We start from the raw sequence: 23,295 nt of genomic DNA, 5'->3' as shown, positions 1-23,295 counted from the left end.
TCTGTAAACGGAAGGAAAACTGAAGTAAGTTTTATCATGATTTAATTTAGCATCTAATTCAGCTTAACAATGGAGTTGCTGATCCCAACTAAATGAGAACTACCTCTATTCTGAACTGACAGATACACTTATTTTACATACATGTAAAGCTCAACTGGAAATGTCACAGATAGTTTTTTTTTAAAGTCCAGTTTTCTGATTTTGTTGCTTTACATTTCTTCCTTTTATACTCATGTAAGTCTATACTGTACTCATCACATTAAGAAAAGAGTTCATGAATCTGACGAAATGGATTTTTTTAAAGTCCAGTTTTCTGATTTTGTTGCTTTACATTTCTTCCTTTTATACTCATGTAAGTTTATACTGTACTCATCACATTAAGAAAAGAGTTCATGAATCTGACGAAATGGATTTTAAGTCTGCAAAAGCTTATGCCACAATAGCTTAAAGACAATAGTCTTTAAGTGTCATAGTGCACACTGGCTTCAAAAGTTAATCACAGTGATGAAACAAGCACCACTTACTTTATTAGCCATCTAATTCATATTTTGTATTCATGTGCATTTATGATTAAAAGAAAATACATACTTATTCAAACTAAAGGTATTTCATAACCTTGTGGACTATAGCAACTGTGTTCAACCTGATGCCTTTTAGATGTATTAGGTTTTAATTCCCCTAGTCCTCAACTCATGGAAATTGATCTAACACAGGGTTATCAAACTCCCGGGCTGTCGGCCGGATGCGTCACGCGTTGGCCACGCCCACACCCGGTTTAGCAAAGGGGGAGAAATTCCTGATATGTCATGTGATGCCGCCGTGACGATGTAAGTTTGACACTCCTGATCTAATATATCAGGAGGACAATTGGTTAAGAAGCCTCTTCTATAGGCACATTACAGTTTTCAGAATCAGTACCAACGAAACAATGCTGCATGTACTTTCAAAAAGGAGACTTACCCCCTTGGAATCTATAGATCCATTAAAATGGTGAGACTTGAGCTGAATAAGTAAAGAGGAAGGAAGGAAGGAAGGAAGGAAGGAAGGAAGGAAGGAAGGAAGGAAGGGCTTGCAAAGAAACACTGAGGCCACAATATTAACAATGGCAATGGCATGCAGAAGAGACAGACTTGGCTAAGTGCTGCGATAGAGGAAAACAAGCACCCAAGGGTTTACTCCAGTGGGAATCTGCAGGTGAGAGGGAGGAATTTAATTCTATCTTTCGGAGCACTGTATATATCAAGACTGGCCAGAGGCAGAAGCAGTGGCTGAAGCCAGGCAGTTCTTGATGCTTTAGTTGTCTACCATGTTGAGGGATAGAGCTACAGGGGCTATGTTAATTTTGTAATTTGCTTGGCCTCCCTTAGGTGAAACAGAAAGTGAAACCCCTCTCACCAATACTTAATAAAATGTAATAAAATTTAACAAACAATTAGGTCAGCTTCTGTGCATAGAAAGCAGGAAATAACTAACTTGTTCACTGACTTAGGTTGCCAAATATTTTGGCCCTGTTTCAGATCTGGCTCTTACGAGTATATTAGGGATAAAACTGAAAACACTACCTTACATTACTGAAAGAAAGAAGCTGCTGAGAGAACCACAGAAGAAAACGTAACTTGCCAGATTTAGAAAGGAAAGTAACAAGAGAAATGGATTTTGCTGATTAATCCAAAGATTCTGCACCAGCTAATTTCTTTCATTCTACACAAACTGATAGAATAACTGACTTGGACTCTCCCAGTACACTGTCAATGAACTAAGTTTTGGTCTGTCTATTATCTAAGATCTCTTATTTCTTCACTGTTTGTCAAGGCACAAGCCTCACCAACCTGGGCACCACTATTTGCCAATTAATTTGGAAGGTTTTTAGTTTAGCGTTATAGGGCGCCTAGAGCATGAGTTAAGGTGATGGGTCCAGAAAATTCAGTGCCCATTTCACCGGTCTTAATTGTAGTCAATTTTCTGCCCACTCAAACTATGTTAAACAAGGCTGTATGTTTTTGTATGTAGCAGGTCTTGCAAATCCCCTTCCTACCCCTTCTTTGTATGACAATATCATACAAGATTGCACTGGATCAGTTAAATTCATATTATATATGGTAATACAGAATTGGCTAGAAGTTTACTTCAAAGCAGCAAAAGTGGGAGTAACTATTGTTTCTTATATATGATTGTCAGCAATACTTAGAATTTAAACTCTTCCTTTTGAAAATAAGGCCTAGGTTTTGTATTTTTATTTGAGTCTTGCTATTTCTTTCGTAAACCAAACAGTAAAATTTTGACTCAGAGATTGAATGGAAGGTACAAAAATACCACTATTGCTGACAATAATATATTTCAGAATTACCTTACTTTAGTGAGGGAAGAATAGACAATAAGATGTATAAAATCACTAGCTTACTATGACAAATTCTGAAAAGAATTTATGGCACAGAGAAATAATCATTCTGCCTTTTATAAAGGACAGTGGTGTGACTGAAATTTCACTGCTCACAGAGTGTTTAACAATAATATTATCCCTGAGTCAAGTAACTTTTGACAGTCCTCCAAATATATATAAAACCTATTTGATTAGAGAAGACAGCAGCTAAACAGAAAGGAATACAAATACTAGCAACAATGCCTCCATCATAACACCTTTGATGTGTTTGGAAACTATCACCTGTGTCTTTGACACAGGAGACAGCAAGCATGTAAGGAACATGAATGAGAGATACCCCTACCCTATAGGGAGGGATAAAGAAGAACTCATGATAATTCAAACATGCATGTCAATGAGAAAGCCATGCTCTAAAATCAGGATTTTGCACCCATGGAATTAGCTTGCAAAAATAAAACATCAGAGAAGAACACAACCAGACATGGCTTATATTTTGTAATACTAAAAAACCTTTTCAGTCTCATCTGATGTCTTTCCAACGATAGAAAGTCACAATACTCTGTCACACCAACCAGGCGATTTTCATCTCTTTTTCAGATAGGTGTGAGGTTTGACAGAGCCAGTGGTTTCAGAAAGACGTGTTCAGACGAGCCATCTTCACTGAGAGCATAAGGAGAAATGGGGAACCTGAGGCTCCCTAGATGATGCAGTGTTGGCTGGTGCTAATTAGGACAAATAATAGGTTGCCTAACTTGGCATAAAGGACGGGAGCCAAGACCGAGTAAGAGAAGGACATAAAAAGCAGAGATTTAAGGGCTGAAATATGAAAAAGACAAAAGCAGCAGCTAAAAAAAAACAAAAAACAGAGAAGCAACTAAAAAAATTGAATTAAGGAAACACAAGACTGCTTCAGAAACTATTCAAACACGAAGCACAGTACTCACTGCTTCTCTCCTAGCAAATTCATCCTCTCCACGGTATGGGGGCCACCCTTGTTCCCCTGGCTGGCCATGCCCTGCTCTGCCTGAGGGGATCTCCATTGGTTGACCTCCGATCCTGCTAGCAATTCCCACCTGAGTGAGGTGCTGTATCTGAGAACCTTAAAAGCAAATATTGTTTTGTTTTCATCTTACCATGCAGCATCAGAAGAGTGAGGGGCAAACAATCAGAGAAACAGGGATTGTGGAAGTAAGACATAACCAAAGAAATGAGGCTCGGGGGGGTGGGATTATTCAATTAACTTTTTTGGAAAGATTGACAAATTAGAAGAAATAAATAAAAAAATTGCATGCAAATTTTTCAATGTGGTTCCCCCCGCCCCAAGTGGAGGGTATTTTCTGTGTGATATTTTTTTAAAGGATCATGCTGAAGGCAAACATGGTAGAGCAGAGAAGAGGGGAAGAGAAAGGGTCAGAAAGGCAACACTTCTGACCTATCAATATTTAATCATCATTTATGTGCAGTTTAGGAGAATTTACTTCAAAGTGCTGGAAATTTGCCTTCAATACAAGAAAATATTTGCTTAATTTAGGATACTCAGCTGCACGGTCAAAGCAGAATCCACTTTTTGGAAGAAGAGTTCATATCTATGTTCTTATGTGAATGGAAGATGGGGCTGAGATGAAATCAACCTTTACCCTTTAAACCCCACACAAATGAGGAAATGCCACTTAATGTTTCGAGCAGCAGTGTTACAGTTTTAAATCTCTGCAAGATCTCACTTTTAAAAACCACCCCAAAAGCTACACACACATACACACACACAAAATCCCCCATGGTAAAATGTTTGGCTTTACTTATTTTGAGGGAGCTCTGCGGGATGAACTTTGGTTGCCTGTATTGAAACTCTCTTAGCTGCTTCTACAGACTGTCTCCTGGAATAAGGAATACTGACCTGAATGAGGCTGAAGTCCTAAATTGTTTCTAACGCTAATTTTATACAAACGATACCCAGTGATATTGTTTAAGTTAATGCACAGACATTTTTTCCCTGTTTACCTTTTAAAACATACTCAGATCTTAACTTGGGATGATTTTGAACATTCTTTTGTTTATTCTAAATTGGTGTTTCTCAACCTTAGCAACTTTAACATATATGGACTTAGATTACAGGAATTCTCCAGCCAACATGCTCAGGTTGAGAAACACGACAAGTAGTCTTCAACTTATGACCACATTTGAGCCCAAAATTTATGTTGCTAAGTGAGACATTTTGCTAAATGAGTTTTGCCCCATTTTCTTGCCACAGTTGTTAAGGGAATGATTGCAGTTGTTAAGTTAGTAACACAGTTGCTAAGTGAATCTGGCTTCCCCTTTGACGTTGCTTGTCTGAAAGGGGATAGAGCAACCATCATAAATACGACCCAGTAGCCATGCATCCGAATGTTGATCACGTAACCATGGGAAGCTGATCATAAGTGTGAAAAATGTCATAAGTCAGTGATGTTGTATCTTTGGATGATCACTAAACAAATTGTTGTAAGTCAAAGACTACCTGTACTTTCAAAGGGAAAACAACAACAACCAAACAAGGGTTTACAGCCATGCACGCTGCTTTTCATAAATATGATGCCATACATATCATTGTTTTTATATGTGTGTATAAAATATGCCCTCGTCTGGAAAGGCAAATCTAACACTTTTCACTTGGTCTGGTTTCTGATAGATAAGAGAGATTAGAAATGGCAGTTGAAGTACTTAGTTCCTGAGGTAACCTTGTCATCTCCTCATGTAATAAATCAAAAACATGCTGGAAGGGTGCACAAGCTAATTCTATCTATGTGCACTTATAGGCATATTTCCTGGTGCTTCTGTGGGAAGGAAATATCATGGTTCTTACAAGGGAAGAACAAAATTGTCCCATACTCTTTGTCCCTACCCTCTCCAGCTAATGGTTGCATCTTTTACAGTTGTCTTCCTACTAAAAGGCCTCATGGGGGAATTTGGATGAAGGAAAATCTCTGATATTTGGAATTATGAACATTCTTGAATATTTTATTGCTTTCTCTTCATCATTATTATATGCAAACCAACTATAGATTTATACATACATTGGAACTGCACTACTGAGTTGGATTAACAAAAAGTAGATCCATCCCCCAAATATAGAAAGGTTTCACACAGAGGCTTAGAGGAATTGTTTTGCTGGGAGTGCAACATTTGTATAGTTTATCATCCAGATCCTTCCCAGTCCTGGCGCACAATTTATTGAGCTAAGATGAGAAGGGGACTAATCATGTCTCTCCTTTATAGTCTAGGTTTAGGGTCTAACTTAACCATCGAATTGTGAATATTTTGTAGCAGATAAGACTCTTTGTAATACGGATTTCTTAAAAATCATTACCTGCAGTGCTTCCAACTGGTCGTGGCCGTGCCACTGATGGCATTTCCTCTGGGTAGATGCCTCGAGTGGAATATTGGACATCTGATGGCTGCGAATCTGGGTGCATTAATTCAACAGGTGGAAGAAACCCAGATCCAAGGTTTTGCCTGCTAGTAGAAAAACAATGAAACACATTCCTTCATCCATCCATTCATTCACTCATAAATAAGTTTTTTGTACTACTTCAGTCTTACATAGAATGGAATAGAATAGAATTGAATAACGGAGTTGGAAGAGGCCTTGGAGGTCTTCTAGTCCAACCCCCTGCTTAGGCAGGAAACCCTGTAGCATTTATCCAATCTCTTCTTAAAAATTTCCAGTGTTGGAGCATTTACAACTTCTGGAGGCAAGTTTCTCCACTGATTAATTGCTCTAACTGTCAGGAAATTTCTCCTTAGTTCTAAGTTGCTTCTTTCTTTGATTAGTTTCCACCAATTGCTTCTTGTCCTGCCCTCAGGTGCTTTAGAATAGAATTTTTTATTGGCCAAGTGTGATTGGACACACAAAGAATAGAGAATAGCTTGACTCCCTCTTCTTTGTGGCAGCCCCTGAGATATTGGAACACTGCTATCATGTCACCCCCAGTCCTTTTTTCATCAAACTAGACATACCCAGTTCCTGCAATCGTTCTTCATATATTTTAGCCTCCAGTCCCTAATCATCTTTGTTGCTCTATAAAAAGCATTATAAAGTGGTATTAACACTTCATGTGTTGTACTTACTCTAAGTAGTTATCTATCCATGCATTTACAAGATGCATTTGTGTACATATGTCTCAGTTCTCTAGATGTCATCATTGGAAAGATAAGGAAATGCATCAAAAGACATGTTAACTAGATGCTAGCGGAATGAGAAAGGACCAAATTATGTAAGTGGAGTTCTCTGGCTTGTTCCTTCTACCAAGCTTGAAATTTGGTTCAAAATAAGGAAGAGGTATTCTTAGAAAAAGAAATAATTCTTCTGTAAATACACCAATCAAATAACTAGCAAATACCTCTGCAGTAGGCCTGGAGCTGAGGGTGGAGTCATCCCAAAATCCATGTATCTCTGAAAAAAGACCATATGTCAGGGAAAAAAAACCATAACTATATCTTCTAAAATAATCAGGGTATTGTAAAATAGAACTCAAAAGGGAAAATTAAGAGAATAAAATATTTCCAAATATTGAACACTTTAAGAAAACTTCTATCAAATCAAAAAATTGGGCAGCATGTTATAGAAGCAAATCAAGGATCCTATTACAGCAAAGGTGGGGAAATATAGTCCCTTTAAGACGTGTGGACTTTAACTCCCATAATTCCATGCTGGCTCAGGAATTCTGGAAGTTGAAGTCTACAAATTGTAAAGGGGCCATAGTTCCTCACCCTGTACGACAGAAAAGTTAGTGATATTCAAAAAATGGCAATCTTAGCAAAAGAAAAGATAACACTGTTATATAAATAAAATACAAGAAAACAATAATGGGTTAAAATAAAATAAAATAAAAGATTTTAATAAGCGTATTTTCAAAAAATTAAATACTAACAACTAAAAAGCATAAATGCAGATGCCCTTGAATTCAATTTCTGACGTCCACGAGGACCTAATCATTCAATTTTCTGTTAATAGTAAATAAGTAATGTTGCATTTTTTTAACTGTCTAGTCTAACTTATAGCCTGGCAATTTCCTAGATGTCTTCTATCCAATTACTAATGAGACCTAATTTTATTTAACTTCCGAGCTCTGACACAATTGGACAGATGCCGAGAAGCAGAAAATGTAGGATACCTTTAAGAAGAAGAAGAAGAAGAAGGAAAAAAAATTCTTGAGGACAGAAGGAACTATTCTTTCTCACAAGGAAGCTCTTGAGATGAGCATCAATGAGACTACTAACTGTGTGAGCCTGGCTGTAGGGTGACCCCCACTGACTGCTCGGGGTATCCCTTGGAGCCCGGACAGGAGTGCTCGTTGACTGTCCTCCTGACCCTCCAGGATGGGTGATGGATGCTTGGGTACTAGGAGCCACCAGGGCAAAGGCATCATCCAGGAGAGAATGCATTGTTTGCCGGGCCTCTTCAATCGATGGCTGAGGAGGGACATATTGGAGAGCATGGGAAGGAAGGCCTGAGTATTTTCCCAATTCAGTTGAAGAAGGTGTCTGGGGATCTGCAGGAAGGTCAGGATCAGACTGGAAAAAAAAAAGATGGGGAAACAAGAACACACACATTATCTAAATATTATCTGGGTGTGATATTATTTGTCATAACAACATCTATGTATTACATTGGACAAACTTTATTGTGCATATTCTGAGTATCATTAACAGTATCTCCTTCTCCAAAGATGAGAGCTGATGACAGTGTACCCAAGATATCAATTGAAGATTGTATGTTTGCCATAATCTTTACCTCAACTACTTGCTGGTAATATTTTTAAATTTTGCACATTACAGAAAATAATATTAATAAGATTTGCAGATAACTGAATACCACATAGTATGCATGAATACCGCATAGTGTGAAAACCAAAGTAAGAATAAGTGTTTTTTTCCCCCCGGTGAGACTGATCTATCAGGGCAACCTTGTCTACCCAAATATGGGACGGAGCATACTACATCTGCTTTCGCCTTTCAGCCCCAATCTAGGATCCTTCGCAGGCAGTCACTTTCACAACAACCTTTTTGTTGTGTTGAATTGATTTCTTTGTCGGTAAATATAAATTCAACCCAAAGTAAGAATACTTCTAGTATATACAGGTTGAAGCTTTCTTCGCTGAGCAACGAGCCAACCATTTCTCCTAATCTTCCCATGCAGTTTATGGAGAAATAATGATGATATAGCAGTCCTGGGCTGAAAATTTATATGTCCAGAACTGTTTTAGGATTGTGTACTTTTTAAATATGGGAGGAAGGTGAAGGAAGACTACAGCAAAGCATTTTAAAAAGTTCCTTGTGACATTCTGATTAGTAAGCTCATTGGATATGGGCTGAATAACACGAGAAGGAAGTAGATACAGAAATGGTTTGAAAATCTTATTCAAGGAACACTCAGCTATGATTCCTTACCAAAGTAAAGGGAAGTACCCAGTGAGGTGATACATTGGTAGTCATTTTTAGTAACAGTTCGAATAACAAGGAAGAAAGAACAGTTATCAAATTTGCAGATCATTCAAAAATACCCTCGGAGCTAGGCTGCCCTGCAGGGGCAGCTGAAGGTAGGGGATCCGGAGAGGGGTTTGGGGGTGTTGCAGACCCCCTCCCGGCCGGCAGAACCCCCTTTTCCCAAGACGGTGCAGCGGCGGTCCGTAATGGCCGCCACAAAGAAGCTGGCAGCCGGGTAAGAATGCGCAGGAGGAAGTGGAGAAAGTTTTTCAAAGGAGAAAGTTTTTCTTGGTTCCTAGGACTCTAAGACATATTTAACAAAATTCCTGAAAAGTATGATTTTCTGAATGATACCTTCTAGAAGAGGAAAAAAGCGGCAGTTTGGTGGTGCTGAAAGGAAAGCTTACCCTCTTTTCCTCTGGAATAAATAAGTGGATATTAAGAAACCTATTTCTTTTAGGTGAAAACTGGCTTTAAGCGATGAGTGGGAAGAGAGAGGACTAAAAAATATATATTTGTATGCTAAGACTTTGTTGGAGGAGATGCCTTAAGGATTTGAAGACTAAAATATATTGCAATAAGATTTTAAGAAACAGATTTGGACTTTCTTTTTCTTTGATTGATACTACCCCAGGAGGAGAAAGTGAGAACTCTGCCTTGGTTTGGACTGATTGATAACTTTGGGACTGTTTTATTTTTCTTTGGAATATTCTGGTTGTTGTAAGAAGAAAGAAGGGGAAAAGAAAAGATTTATAATGGCTCTTTCTATTGAGGAACTGAGAAAAGATTATGAACAAGCAAAAAAAAATGGTAAAGCTGGTTTGAAAGAAGCCTTCCTTTTTTTTAGAAATGGCGCTTATTAACTATCAACAAACATTACAACAGATGAAGACAGCAGAAGAAGAAGGAGAGGAAGCCATTTTTAATAAATTTCAGAACTCGACCAAGAAAGAAGGAAGAGTGAAAGGAAGAGAAATAAAGGACTTAAGATTTAAAAAACACTTAAGAAAGGGAAAAATAAGGTGCAAAATCAATATAATGATAGTAAACAAAAGGAAAAGGAACACGACAGAGAAGGGAAGCCAGTAAGGCAGAGGCTAGAAGAAGGGGGGTTAGAAAGGTTTGTTGGGAGAAGAAAGAAAGGGAAAAGGTGGAGAAAAGCTACAAAGTTTTGAAATTAAATGGGAAAAAAGGAATCTTTTTAGGGATAAAGGATAAAGTATAATTTCTTCAAAAAGATTTTGCAAGGTACATAAGATGACATTGTAGTATTGTATTAGAAATAGAAAACTTAAATGGTTTAAGAGTTGATAAGAGATTAAAATGTTGAAATGTTTAATAATGATTGGTTTTAAAATTTAATAATATGAGGGAGGTTTAGAATATTGAGTTTTAATTAAAGAGTTTAATAAGATTATGGTATTGATGTTATTATAAAATTTCTATTATAGTATTTGTTTTTAATATTTAGATTTATTGTTTAACTATGTATTTAATTACTCTGGATGTACCATTTAGATAGAATGTACCAAGCAAAATCGGATTGGGTATTGGCCGTTATTTTAAAGGTTAATTTGATTAATTTAGGGGGAGATAGAAAGGCATCATACTCTGATTAGTGATTTCAGGAGAAACTTCTTTTTTTTATAAAGAACGAGACAAAGGGACAATAAAGAATGGACAAAAGATACAAATATAATGACTCAAATTAAGATGATTAATTAAGATAGAATTAAGAAGAGTGAAATATGTGGAGAAGTTAATATAGAAGGCTTAGAATGGTAAATAAAATAAGTAATGATATGTAAGATGAGCATGAATATAATTGAAGTCCATGAAGAGAGAGATACCTGGGTCCAAGTTACTTTCCAAAAAGATTTTTTTTTATGTTTTATGTGTTGTGTGTATATGTTTTTTTTTTTGGGGGGGGGAGAATTAATAAAACCTTGCAGAAATATAGAATGAGAATAATGGTAACTAAGTCAGAAAGAAATAGATGAAATAATAATAATGAAATTGAATAAGAGTAAAGAGAAGTAAAGAGAAATTGGACAAGAGGTTTTTGTATGTTTATATGGAAATGGTTTAAAACAGAATTATAGTTTATCTGACTTGTTAAATTTATAATGGAAAAAGGTTTAAACATGTAATGGATAATGATGATTTGTGTGTTTTGAAAATTAATAAAACTTGTTTTAAATAAAAAATACCCTAATACCCAAGTTTACTCAATTCAAAGCAATCTTGATAGATTAGAGAAATCGCTAAGAATTATGGAACAAATACAAAGTTATATGCTAAGGAATCAGAATAAAAATAAATTCTGAGTGCAGTATATCTGATCTAGAAACTGTACTTGTGAAAAAGAACATTTAAGAAGTTAGTTGTAAACCGAGTATGAATCAGTGGAGTAGCAAATATCTTTTTTTTAGGTTGAATCAAAGCAGAATTCAAAAATTTAGGCTATATTTGTTCACTTCGTTCTGCAATGATTGCACCTCACTTTGAATGCTGTAGGAGGAAAGAAGTGTTGATCAGTGGTAGCTAAAAATGGGAAGGGTTAAAAAAAACCTGGACTAGTTAGGAGAAGGACAAGTAAGATTAGGGACTGGTAAATTCTACTAAGGGAGATTAACGGCACTGGAACTCAGCCTTGTGAATGGGGGAAATATGACAGCACTTTTCAAATAGTTTGTCACTCAGAAGGCAGCTCAGATTTTGCCACACGAGAGAATGAGACAGGTCAGGAATAACCAATTTAAGCTACAGATTCTAAAACAAAGAATTGAAAGCTGTTACCAAGGACTTCTCCTTCACTGAAAATAGCAGGTAAGCCAATGTTTTAATTAGAATTCTTGCACTGACCAAAGGGGTTGGACATTGTGGATTACATAGGCTTCCAAGTCTAAGTGGTACCCCAGTGCATGAAACTCCTTTTCTTGAGTCTAGTTATGCCTTCCCTTCTAAGACAGGAAATAGATTTGAGAACACGTCTATAAATCGAGGCTCTTCAAATAACTGTGAAAAAACCAGTTTACATTAACAATCGTCACCATACAGTCATGCAACATTTACATGCAAGTTGGATGTTATGATACATTATCACATATAGCCTTCCTAAAAATCTAAACGTACAATGTAGGCTGAGTTGTTGACACCCGGAGGCCTTTTATACGTGCCATCACTGTCCGTTGTGATTAGCCTGTCCTTGTCTGCATCCATTGGGCTTCCATTCATCTGATGCCTCCGACGCTGCTTTGGGGATCGTTTTGCCCGGGAACTAAAGAACAAATAGTTTCTTTAAATGCCTTAAGATTTGCCAGCATTGCCTAAATTGTGTTCTTAATACCATGAAACATTACCTCAAAGAGTTTGTAGCATGTGAAACATCTTTTATCTAAGCCTCTTCAAATTTTAAGGCAATCTATCTAAGAATGGCTTGGCTTAGAGTTTTTATTCCTACTGCTACTTCCCATTTTATAGGCTATTTTTATTGCTTTTGTTTTTGCAACTGCAGCAAAAGTTTTGGCAGATGAGTGGACATGAATAATATAATGGAATAAACATAAAATAAATAACAAGCTTAATTGTGATATGCTCTCACTTATCCAAATTGTCCAGGGAATCATCATCATCTGAAATTTGAATAAATAAACCAGAACACTCATTTAGTTTTCCATTTGATGGGCCTAGTTTAGATATTATTGTAAAATGAACCAAGTTTTTAAAGACTGGAATGAAGGCAAAAATGATGGTGGTATCTTGGCAGGTGTTTACATGTTCTTTACTTATTTTATATGGGCCACTGATTTGAGAAAACATTAATAGATTATTCATTTTAATCAGTTTATCCTGCCTCCTCTCCAAACTAAGTATAGAATACGAATAAATAAAGAGCAAGCATATTTAAGATATGATGTACATTTTCAAAACTAACTTATTAAAATGCAGAAACAGAAAACAAAGCCAGGGAAATAAATTACAATAGATGGCCCTATCAAACAGAATAGCATTCATCTGTTTCCAAAAACCAAGAAGGTTCGTTACACCTTTAAAAGGGCCTTGTTGATAATAAATGCCAGCTTTTTTTTCACCAGAAAGAAAGGCACCTGAAATAGATCTCCCATTTGTACATCTTAATATTAACCAGGGAGAAGCCATGATAAAGAAAACTGAAGACCCTGGCAGATTTGGGAGGCAAATTTCAAGAAAAGGAACACACAGCCTTTATTGTCCAGTATATTCTGTTAATTTCTTTTCTCCTTGTACCTTCCCAAGTGAGAAATTTATAGATGAAACATGACACAAAATATTTTAACATTCTTAATATTTTAGGAATCTGACATAAAATAGTTTAACATACTTTCTTAATATTTTCAGGAATATCCACATTTTCTAAATTGATGGGAATGAATTTCACTCTCTCCAACTTACCTCTTCCTGGGTTCTATGAAAACAGTTGGCATGTTGCCACTCGGGTCCAAGATTTTATCTATCTGCATCTGTGCCTTGCGGTACATCTGCTGCTGTTCTTTGGTATCGATGATAACCACGTCATCCACAATTGGGAATTCATAATGTCCTTTACGCTTGGCACGTAGCCGGATCTTGTTACGGTGATGCTCAATCTCAGATTTATGCCTCAGAGCTGTTTGTATCTTTCAAGAAAATAAAAATAGGGAGATGCATTAAACCTCTTTTGGAACATGGTGCTTTTCCTCTGACATGATCAAAATGGATTAGACAGGAGAAGGAAAAGATGAAAAGAAAATATTGAATGCTTGCCAGAATATAACTTCAGGTAGGGGGGAAAAATCGTGCCCTGTATGATTCATTCAGCAAGGACAATCAGAAGAAGAGAGAGCACAGCATATTAATACAAGAGCATGACAAACAGCATGCAAATTGCATCTCCTGAAACCTGTCGTAAAGGCATAGGAGCAGAGAGAATCCAGGCTATGGAAAAAGCTTCTGTAAAAAAGACTGCTTGTATAAAGCTAAGAATTATCAGTCTGATAAGAACGATGCCTGTGTTTATGTGGGAGAATCTCTGTTTTGGACATCTCTTCTGATTACAGGTAATTTTCCTGCATTGCTGCCTGAAGAGCAACTACAGCAAAACCTCATTGAGACAAGACAAAAGCGAAGTAGTTAATCGTATAGAGAAACAACATTTATTTTTGTTGTTTCTTACTTTCATCTGCATTACTAAAATATTGATCTTGTTTCACAGAATCTGCTATTACAGGAATTGAAATCAACTTTCTCTCCCTCATTTAACAATTGTCTAATGCATTTGAATTAGGGGGCCATTTGAAGAAGACATAATGGATACCGTCAAATATCTAAGTATAATCACTCAGTGAGAGAGTAGATTGTAGATTTAACAAGTAAGTATGACTATGTGATTTTTTTTTTTTCAGTGTAGCAAAAACATATAGATTTGGGAACTCGGACGTATGTAAAAGATCCCCAGAGCACAATATCCTAGAAAAATGAAGGCAATCTTATACAAGAAACTACAGCAACAAACTTTCTGCACATGGGAAATCTAAAAAGAAAAATACCCTAGTTTTCAGCTTCATTCACAAGGCTAGGATTCATGCTTGATTATCCTTTCACAGAAGCTACTGATGTTGAGAACAGGAGACATTGTCCAAGTTATTTTTACATGTCTATGGAAATTCTCAGTCATCCAGGTCATGGTTTTTCCAAAAAATTTTTTAAAAAAAAAAATGATTTTTTTTTTTTTTCCTTAAAAATTTTTAATTTTTTTCAAAAAAAATTTTTCACTTAAATAAAAAAAAAAAAAAAAAAAAAATTAATTTTTTTTTTTTTTTTTTAAATTAATAAAAAAAAAAAAATAAATAAAAAAAAATAAAAAAAATTAAAAAAAAAAAAAAAAAAATAAAAATAAAAAAATAAAAAAAAAAAAAAAAATAAAAAATTTTTTTTTTTTTTTTTTAATCTTGAAGAAGCCACAGTCACACCTGGCACAGTGCATCAAGGTGAGGCTAACTTTACTTTATGGAGCAAAATTTTAAAAAGCCACAGGAGACCCCGAAATAGCTAGGCTTGACACAGAGTTGCCTAGGAGCACAGTCCTAAATATATATAATGACCTTCCCCCAAAGAATCCTGAGACTTATAGTTTGGAAAAAGTGGCAGAGGACTCACTGAAGGTCACTCTCTTCCTGCCAAGGGATGCAAGGCAGAGTAGATAGAAGAACAGATCCCTCTCAGTTAGGGCTCTCATTTATGAAATGCATTTCTGATGCCTATCTAATTTTTTGTTAGTTCTAAACAAAATATCTCCTTCTTCCAGGTATTTCTATAATTTTGTGTTGGCTTCATTTTAAACAGACTCTTCTCGTCAGATGAATGCTATGAAAGGAGAGGCTATGAAAGTGGAGAGTACCTCCTTATTAATTTTGTTGGTTTCAGCAACTCGGTCAGAAAGGGGTTGGTTTTGTGCTGCAGGCATGGCGATAGGCTGCATAGCAATCAGTTGGATCTTGCTAGGGACTCTTCTACTGATTTCAGAGGATCGTGACATTCGGTCCACATGCTCAAAGATAGAGGCGGAAGATGGCTGCTCCGTTCCATTAGTGATCTGCGGAGGGCCTGGGTTACAAATAAAAATATAAAAAGAGAAAAATGTATTGGTTTAATAAACATAGTCAAATCCCAGGGCACGTGACAATTACAAAACGCTCTGGACCAAAAAGCAAATCATGATTTGAATAGTATCACTGAAATTAGAAAAAAATAATAATGTAATACTAGACAACCTATGCCACGTTAGGTCATTGTTTCGTAGTTTCCTTACCCAAACAGAAAAACAGAATGGTCATGTTTGACCAAAAAAGCAGTGATTTCTGACCTCCTGCCAGCTTCCCCATTGACTTTTCTTGGTAGGGAGCATCAGAAATCTTCCTTCCTTCTTTCCTTCCTTCCTGCCTCCCTCCCTTCCATTCCAGCTGGCTTCCCTGTTTACTTTACTTGTGGGAAGTTTGCAGGGAGAAAGCAGGAAGTTTTAAATCCAAGGCTAGCAAGCAGGTAAGTGTCTGCTGCTGGGTAAGGGGCTATGTGGGGGTGTGGGTCATAGTCAGGGGCTATGTGAGGGTGTGGGTCATGAACAGAATGTGAGGGAACATGAGAGAGTGTGGGAGGCAGAGGCGGTATTCAGCAGGTTCTGACCAGTTCTGGAGAACCAGTAGCAGAAATTTTGAGTAGTTCGGAATGCCACCTCTGACTGGTCCCATCCCCATCTATTCTCTGCCTCCTGAGTCCCAGCTGATCGGCTGGGTCTTCTTTTGTTGCCCTGCACAGGAGAATGGAGCTGGAAAGCAGGTTAGTGGGGTGGGGAGAGAATGGGGATTTTGGTGTATCCTTTCCCTGGAGTGGGTGAGAATGGAGATTTTACAGTCCTTCTCGTCATGCCCACCAAGCCATGCCCACCAAGCCACGCCCACAGAACCGGTAGTAAAAAAATTTGAATCCCACCACTGGTGGGAGGCTGCCCAAGTAGGCAGTGAAGGGTTAGGGAAGGGTTCCCAGAGATGCTATACCACTGAGGTGCAGGGATGCCAGAAGGACCAGTTTTAAGCACCAATTGTTCAGCATTGTTGTTGTAACTTGAAACAATCACTGTCTGAATGGCTGTAAGTCAAGGACTATCTGTATGTCCCAGCCTACATGCTACAATTAAGGTGATGGAATTTGTAACCCACAATCAGTGGTGGTATTCAAATATTATTACTACCAGTTCTGTGGGTGTGGCTTGGTGGGCATGGCTTGGTGGGCATGGCAGGGGAAGGATACTATAAAATCCCCATTTCCACCCCACTCCAGGGGAAGCGTACTGTAAAATCCCTATTCATCCCCACCCCACTAACCTGCTTTCCAACTCCATTCTCCTGTGCAGGGCAACAAAAGAAGACCCAGCCAATCAGCTGGGACTCGGGAGGTAGAGAATAGATGGGGCGGGGCCAACCAGAGGTGGTATTTACCAGTTCTCTGAACTACTCAAAATTTCCGCTATTGGTTCTCCAGAACCTGTCAGAACTGGCTAAAAAAAACTTTTTTAAAAAAAAAAAAAAAACAACACAATCCCTTTTTTTTAAAAAAAAAAAAAATGAAAAAACCAAAACCCCTGGGGCAGGGGGAAGCGGGGGGGGAAACAGGTTATTACTTACAATAAAAGAAACTACTCACAAATATCTGTCAGTTTGCTGAGATTAGTGGGAAATAAAAATAAAATTACTTCTACCCTAATAACCATGGTACTATTTATTTTTTGAGGGGTTCTTTATGCTCTCTGAGCTTGCTTGTTTTCTTGCAGACGTTTCATTACCATAAATAGGTAATGTCGTCAGTGCTAGTAAAGAGTGCTGTTTGCTGTCAGTTTATATATTATTGTAAATGAGATGTGCAATTACTATTCATCTCTCTCTCTCTCTCTCTCTCTCCCTCCCTCCCTCCCTCTGTCTGCAATGTTCTCTTATATTATGTAACAGAACAACTGCCAGAGGTAGTAGCTAATTTACAACATAAATATCAAGTTCATGTATCTGTACAAGTTTGATTAACTGTATTCAAAATGCCTCCCCAAGCCAACATTTTATTGCTTTCCTAGAATTATAAGATTTTGCCAGTAAAAGACACGTGACTTTTCTAGTAATGCTTGGCCATGCTGAGAAGATGTCAAAAGAAGATTAAAAAGTATAAAAGAGCAAGCCGACTATCTCAGCAAAATGTGACACCATGCTTTACTATGGAAAGGAACATTCTATACATGGCCTCTAACTTTCACTTTTTGAAATGGTCACAAAGCCAGAAACGTAACTTTTGCTTTTAACAAACCGCAGAAGCATGACATCTTAGGTTACATTTGATTAAAATAAACCTACTTGTTATTACTTTATGAAGCTGAATTATTTAAAAAAAAAACACAGAATTTAAACTAGTCGCAGTTTAGGATTCAATGAATATAGAACCAAGTGTTTCCAATTTTCACTTTGCAGTTAAATCACCAAGGGGAGGGGAAAAAAAACCTTTAAGTTATGGTTTAGCTTTATATCTGAAAGAACATTTTATATAGAAGTCTTAAATGACTGGCTGAAATGAAGCAATAAAGATTATCGTCAAGAGATGAATACGATTTTAACAGTAACAAGAACATCTGGTAATGTCCAGAGGCTTAGGATTAAGGTTTTGTTTTCCATGATAATGGAAAGCTAGATCCTCTACAAACCTCTCCTTTACATATAAAAACCTCTATTCAGACAACTATTATTCATAAATCTGTAGCCTCACAGAAATCAGCTGAAGCTCTTCTAAGAATCTTTTAAAGTTCACTTTAGATAAAATGCAGGGGGAGAAAACTTATGCACAGCTGCCTGTTCGAGGTCAAACCACATGAGTGCACATATAAAACCACAGCAAATACTTTTCTCTAGGAATATATTTTAAAATGTCCAGGGCACATTTTAATTTTTTGGAAGGGGTTTAAGCAAACAGAACTGGATCAGAGCCTAAAGTCCAGATCTTTCATATGCCTAGCTACTTAACTCAGGTGGGGCCTTGGTTAAGTGGGGCCACCTGTTCCCACTTTCTGACATTCCCCTTATCTTCTTTCAGGCATGTTTTCTTTGATAATCTCTTTTTCTCACTCTCTTCCCCTTTTGGGAAGCTGCCTCGGTTGTTGGTCTCAGGCCTACAGATAGCTTAATCCTGCTAAATTGTGCAAGAGTAGCAATCTGAATGGCGGAGACACAGCACACAAGAAATGCCCTCTCCAGCTACCTTGCCTTTCTAAATTCGTCCATTAGCAAAGCATCATGCAATAATATGCTGGAAAGAGAAGTATATGGGTCAAGCATAGGTGTTACATGCACAATATCTGAAATTCAACTTCAGTTAAGTAGCTAAACATATGAAAGATCTGAACATAATCACGGAAGATTGCTAAGGATAGACAATTTGCTGATGAGCCAATAGACATATTTATTTAGAGTAAAGTTGTTTCATGTCTTTACACAGTAAAGACATCTAAATGAAAATTATTACATTTACTTCTATAAAGATCTCATTCTATGTTTTAATTAGCTAGGTCCAGTTTCATATTCTTTTTGAAACTTACCCACTTTGTTTAATCCTGATAGCATCCGGAGAAAATAAAACAAAGGATATCATTATAATTCACCAAATCATGATAGGAAAGTCATATGTTACTGAGAAGGATTCTAAGACAGCAGCTAACACAAAGAAATTATTTGTACAGTTTGGCCAAGGATATACCATAACCCTTCTGAAATAATTTGGATGTAGAGGCAGTCTTCAACTTACATCCACAATTGGGATCAGAATTTCCATTATTAAATAAGCTAGTTTTTAAGTGAGTTATGCTCAGTTTTATGACCTTTTTGCCAGGGCTCATTGAATTACTGTAGTTGTTAAGTTAATCATGTGGCCATCAAGCAAATTCAGCTTCCTGTACCAACTTGCTTGTTGAAAGCCAGCTGGGAAAGTTGCAAATGGTAATCATATGACACTGCAGTCATAGTAAGTACATGCTGATTGTCAAATTTGATCATGCAACCATAGGGATGCTGAAAAAGTTGTAACTGCAAATCCTACTTCTAAGTCATTTTTTTCAGTGCTGTAATTTCGAATGGTTGTTCAATGAATGGTTGTAAATTAATAGTTTAACATTTTTTGTAAGTTAATGACTACCTAAATGCCTTATGTTCTAATGCGGTTTTGAAGATCTACTCCATAAAGTTCTGGACAGAATATTATACCCTTGTACAGTTACCATTACAATATTCTCATTTATTTGCATAAATAAATACAGGATTTCTTAGTAGTCATTCATTAACAAAATTAGCCAAGAAATTAAAAGGATTCAAATTTACCAGAAAACTAGTATCCTTGGTCTATTTGCTCAAGTGGAATTATGGTTAAAATGAACTCGCATAGCATAGCCAGAACAGAATTTTTTTTGGACAAAGTCAAATATATAAGCATCCATTGAAGACTTTGAGCATTTAAAATTAATGCAAAAAAACAAAACAAAAACCCACCACCACCACCCAAGGACCTATCTATGTATTTTGCAAATGATGGTCAGGAGAAATATCAATCTGTTTCAGTATTTGTAGCACATATTTATGATTTATGAAGAGGTATTTATATAAATTATTGTTACATAAAAGCATGTAACTTACCAGTCTTGCTAACTCTATGAGATTTCACGTCATTAGCAGCTGTTTGAGGTCTTGCATTCTCATCTCCTGTATCTCGGCCACTCGAGTGCTCACTCACTGTGGAATCAGCATCAGAAGGGGAAACTCTGTATATACCAAATTATTATTATTATTATTATTATTATTATTATTATTATTATTATTATTATTATTATTAATGTTGTTGGTGTTGTTGTTGATGATGATGATGTTGTTGTTAAATGGTATATTTCATGGTTATACTGTCTTTCTTTTTTTATGTGTGTATGTTCCAGCATAACTCTGGAACGCCTTGAGCAATTTCAACCAAACTTGGTACACAGATGACTTACTCTCTGGAAACAAATACTGTGGGGGTTACCTCAGGGTGTGTGCATGCCTTAAAATGGCTTCTACTGTACAGCACAATGGACTTGCCATGGTAACAGCTTCACAGTACTCCACAAGGGGGCTCCCTCTCAGCCCTCCAAGGAAACATCAGGCAATTGGCCAAGTGCAATCAAACTCTACAAAAATGAAACACCAGCATATACAAGAAACTCTCGAGGAGAGGAATAGAAGACTTGCAACGCTGCACAAGAGACAGTACAACAGTGTGAGTCCTGACTACAGGATTTTCCTGTCTAATACAAGTTTGGGATAAATAAATCCCCAGGCAAAGCCAGGTTATCAGCTAGTATAATAAACAATAGAGTATCATATATAACAGGGGTCCCCAACCGCCGGTCCGCGGACCGGTACCGAACCAGCGGAACAAGCCTTACCGGGCCGCTGGTTGCTGGGCGCCGCCATCTTTTTGTAAAAAAGCAATTTTTCGTCAAAAAGATGGCGGCGCCAGCGCTGGTGAGCTTTCCGGGTAGAAAGCCATTTCTACCGAAAAAGCTCACCGAGCATAAGCGCCGCTCATTTTTGCGAAAAATCGCTCGGTGACGTCACCGGAAGTGATTTTCGTCAAAAAAGATGGCGGCGCCCAGCTGCGCCGGAACCGGGCCAGCGCGCCAGCTGACGCTGGAACCGGGCAGCGGCGTCGAAAAGGTTGGGGATCCCTGATATATAAGGTTACTAAAGAGTGTGAATTTTAATCAATGCTTCATTTCACCCACAGTAATGCATTATTATATGCTTTCAAATAAAGTCCATGAAAGAGAGGGAGAGGGAGAGATTTGGGCCTTTGAATCCCTCCTGTAGGTTTTCTGGACAAATCTCTGCAGTATTGTTGGAGAATTTGGGGAATAGATTGTTATTGGTTTTCCAAGGGCTGAGACAATGACTGGCCCAAGATTATCCTGTTGATGTCATGCTTAAAACAGGGTTAGAATTCCAGGTCTCCCAGTTTCTAGTCTTATCCATGACACTAAACTACCTCTCTCTGAGTTAATTAAAGAGATATGTAGAACTAACATATTTCTTTCTCCTTTAAATAAATTTTCTTCTACCTTCCACTGCATCCATTAACATGTATGATTCACAGACCAGGGGTGTCAAATTTCATTGAGGGCCGCATCAGGTTGTGTTTGATCTAAGGGGTGGGCAGGGTGGGCATGGCCAGCTTGACATCACTTGTGTCGGGGGCGCCATTGGTGGCCCGGGCGCTCTGCCAGTGAAAACGGGCTCCCGAGCTCTGTTTCCGGCTGCAACGATCTCCTGCAACCCTCTGCCAGGGAAAACGGAGCTCGGAAGGGCTGCTGGCAAAGGAATCCCGGGCCGGTCCTGCACTGTTTCCAGTGCAGGCCAGATCTAAGCACCCTGCGGGTCTTGAGTTTGACACCCGTTCCAGTTAAACCAAGTATTGCACAAATCAGTTGAAAGGGAGATTTTGCAAAGCACAATGGTATGAATGAAGCAGTCCTCTTTAAAGAATTAAAGTACCTGTATCCTTTACAAGTCTTGACACAGCTGCTTTGGAAGCTTCCTTGGCCATGTTCACACATGCATGGACATGTGCTTTACTGGGCCTCCCAAAGAACAAGTTTTAATGCTTTTTACAAAACCATTAAGGGCTTTGTCAATATACTTTCAAATGCCCCTTTCAAATCCTCTGAATAGCTTTGAAAAAAGTATTGCTCCATGTATGAGGATGAGAGAGATTCATGGCATACATAGCTAATTATCAATTACAGATGTAACAAGTAGAATATATCCATTCAAATGATATCTTCAGAAACCCAGACATGCCCCATCCAGCAAGGGCTTTGATTTTTGACAAACATTTTAATGCAGGTTGTAATATAATATGACTTTCGCTGTTTGAATTTACTGTACATTTCTGTTCTTACCTTTTTAAAATGGATGTAATATTTGTTCTACCCCCCCCCCCCCCCCCCCCCCCCCCCCCCCCCCCCCCCCCCCCCCCCCCCCCCCCCCCCCCCCCCCCCCCCCCCCCCCCCCCCCCCCCCCCCCCCCCCCCCCCCCCCTTCCCCCCCTCCCCCCTCCCCCCCCCCGTTCCCCCCCCCTCCTTCTCCTCTTTCTTCTCCCCCCTTCTTTCCCCCCCCCCCCCCCCTCTCCTCTCCTCCCTCCCTCCCCCCCCCTTTCTCCTTTCCCCTTCTTTTTTTTTTTTTTTCTTTCTTCTTTTCTTTTTCTTCTTCTCTTTTCCTTTTTTTTTTCCTCCTTCCCCCCCCTCCTTCCTTCTCTCCTCCCCCTCCCCCCCCACCCCCCCCCCCCCCCCCCCCCCCCCCCCCCCCCCCCCCCCCCCCCCCCCCCCCCCCCCCCCCCCCCCCTCTTCCCCCACAAAAAAAAAAAAAACAACCCCCCCCCCCCCCCCCCCCCCCCCCCCCCAAAAAACCCAAAAACCCCCTAGAGCCCCCCCCCCCCCAAGATTTTTTAAACTAGTGATAATCTTAATAACTAGCATTTTGGGGTAAAGATTGCTTTCAAGGTTCTTATTTTCATTTTTTAAGCTTCCATTTGGGGATATGTGTATAAAACAATTTACATAATGGATCCTCCAATTTCAGTGAAGTTCAAACACCAAATGCAAGGTAGCGTGCTTTCAAACTCAAAGAACCAAATACTAAAAGGATCTCCATATACAACGCAGAGAAGTCAGGAGAACTAGTCATTAAGTAGTGGAATGAAGAGTGTATACTTCCCTTTAATTACATAAGAAGGTCTGTAGTGACTATTTTGGATAATTATGAAATCTTTCTACATATTAGGAGAGAATCACATCAGAGAAGGCTGTTGAACCACCTGGAAACTTCAGAA

The 23,295-nt window shown here is 38.2% G+C and overlaps 1 protein-coding gene across 4 annotated transcripts in view; it reads right to left on the bottom strand.

Moving 5' to 3' along the window:
- Positions 1–23,295, bottom strand: part of KIAA1549 (KIAA1549 ortholog) — a 130,801-nt gene that overhangs the window by 3,645 nt on the left and 103,861 nt on the right. Inside the window, exons 12-20 of one of the 4 annotated variants that reach the window (XM_087968484.1) lie at positions 20,074–20,198; positions 18,987–19,001; positions 15,261–15,466; positions 13,277–13,500; positions 11,978–12,122; positions 7,637–7,930; positions 6,757–6,809; positions 5,724–5,869; positions 3,325–3,479 (exon numbers count right to left, since the gene is read on the bottom strand). In XM_087968484.1, the coding sequence (XP_087824610.1) occupies positions 3,325–3,479; positions 5,724–5,869; positions 6,757–6,809; positions 7,637–7,930; positions 11,978–12,122; positions 13,277–13,500; positions 15,261–15,466; positions 18,987–19,001; positions 20,074–20,198 (1,363 nt within the window). Of the gene's footprint in view, positions 1–3,324; positions 3,480–5,723; positions 5,873–6,756; positions 6,810–7,636; positions 7,931–11,977; positions 12,123–13,276; positions 13,501–15,260; positions 15,467–18,986; positions 19,002–20,073; positions 20,199–23,295 lie in introns of all 4 variants that reach the window. The other 3 variants (XM_026692977.2, XM_087968485.1, XM_087968483.1) reach the window with 3 other exon arrangements.

This window comes from Notechis scutatus, chromosome 6 (assembly GCF_049901735.1).
Source record: "Notechis scutatus isolate UNSWTSFEM ecotype Mainland chromosome 6, rNotScu1.2, whole genome shotgun sequence".
In the NCBI taxonomy this organism is placed as follows: Eukaryota; Metazoa; Chordata; class Lepidosauria; order Squamata; family Elapidae; genus Notechis; species Notechis scutatus.
This window is presented reverse-complemented; position numbering and strand designations above follow the sequence as displayed.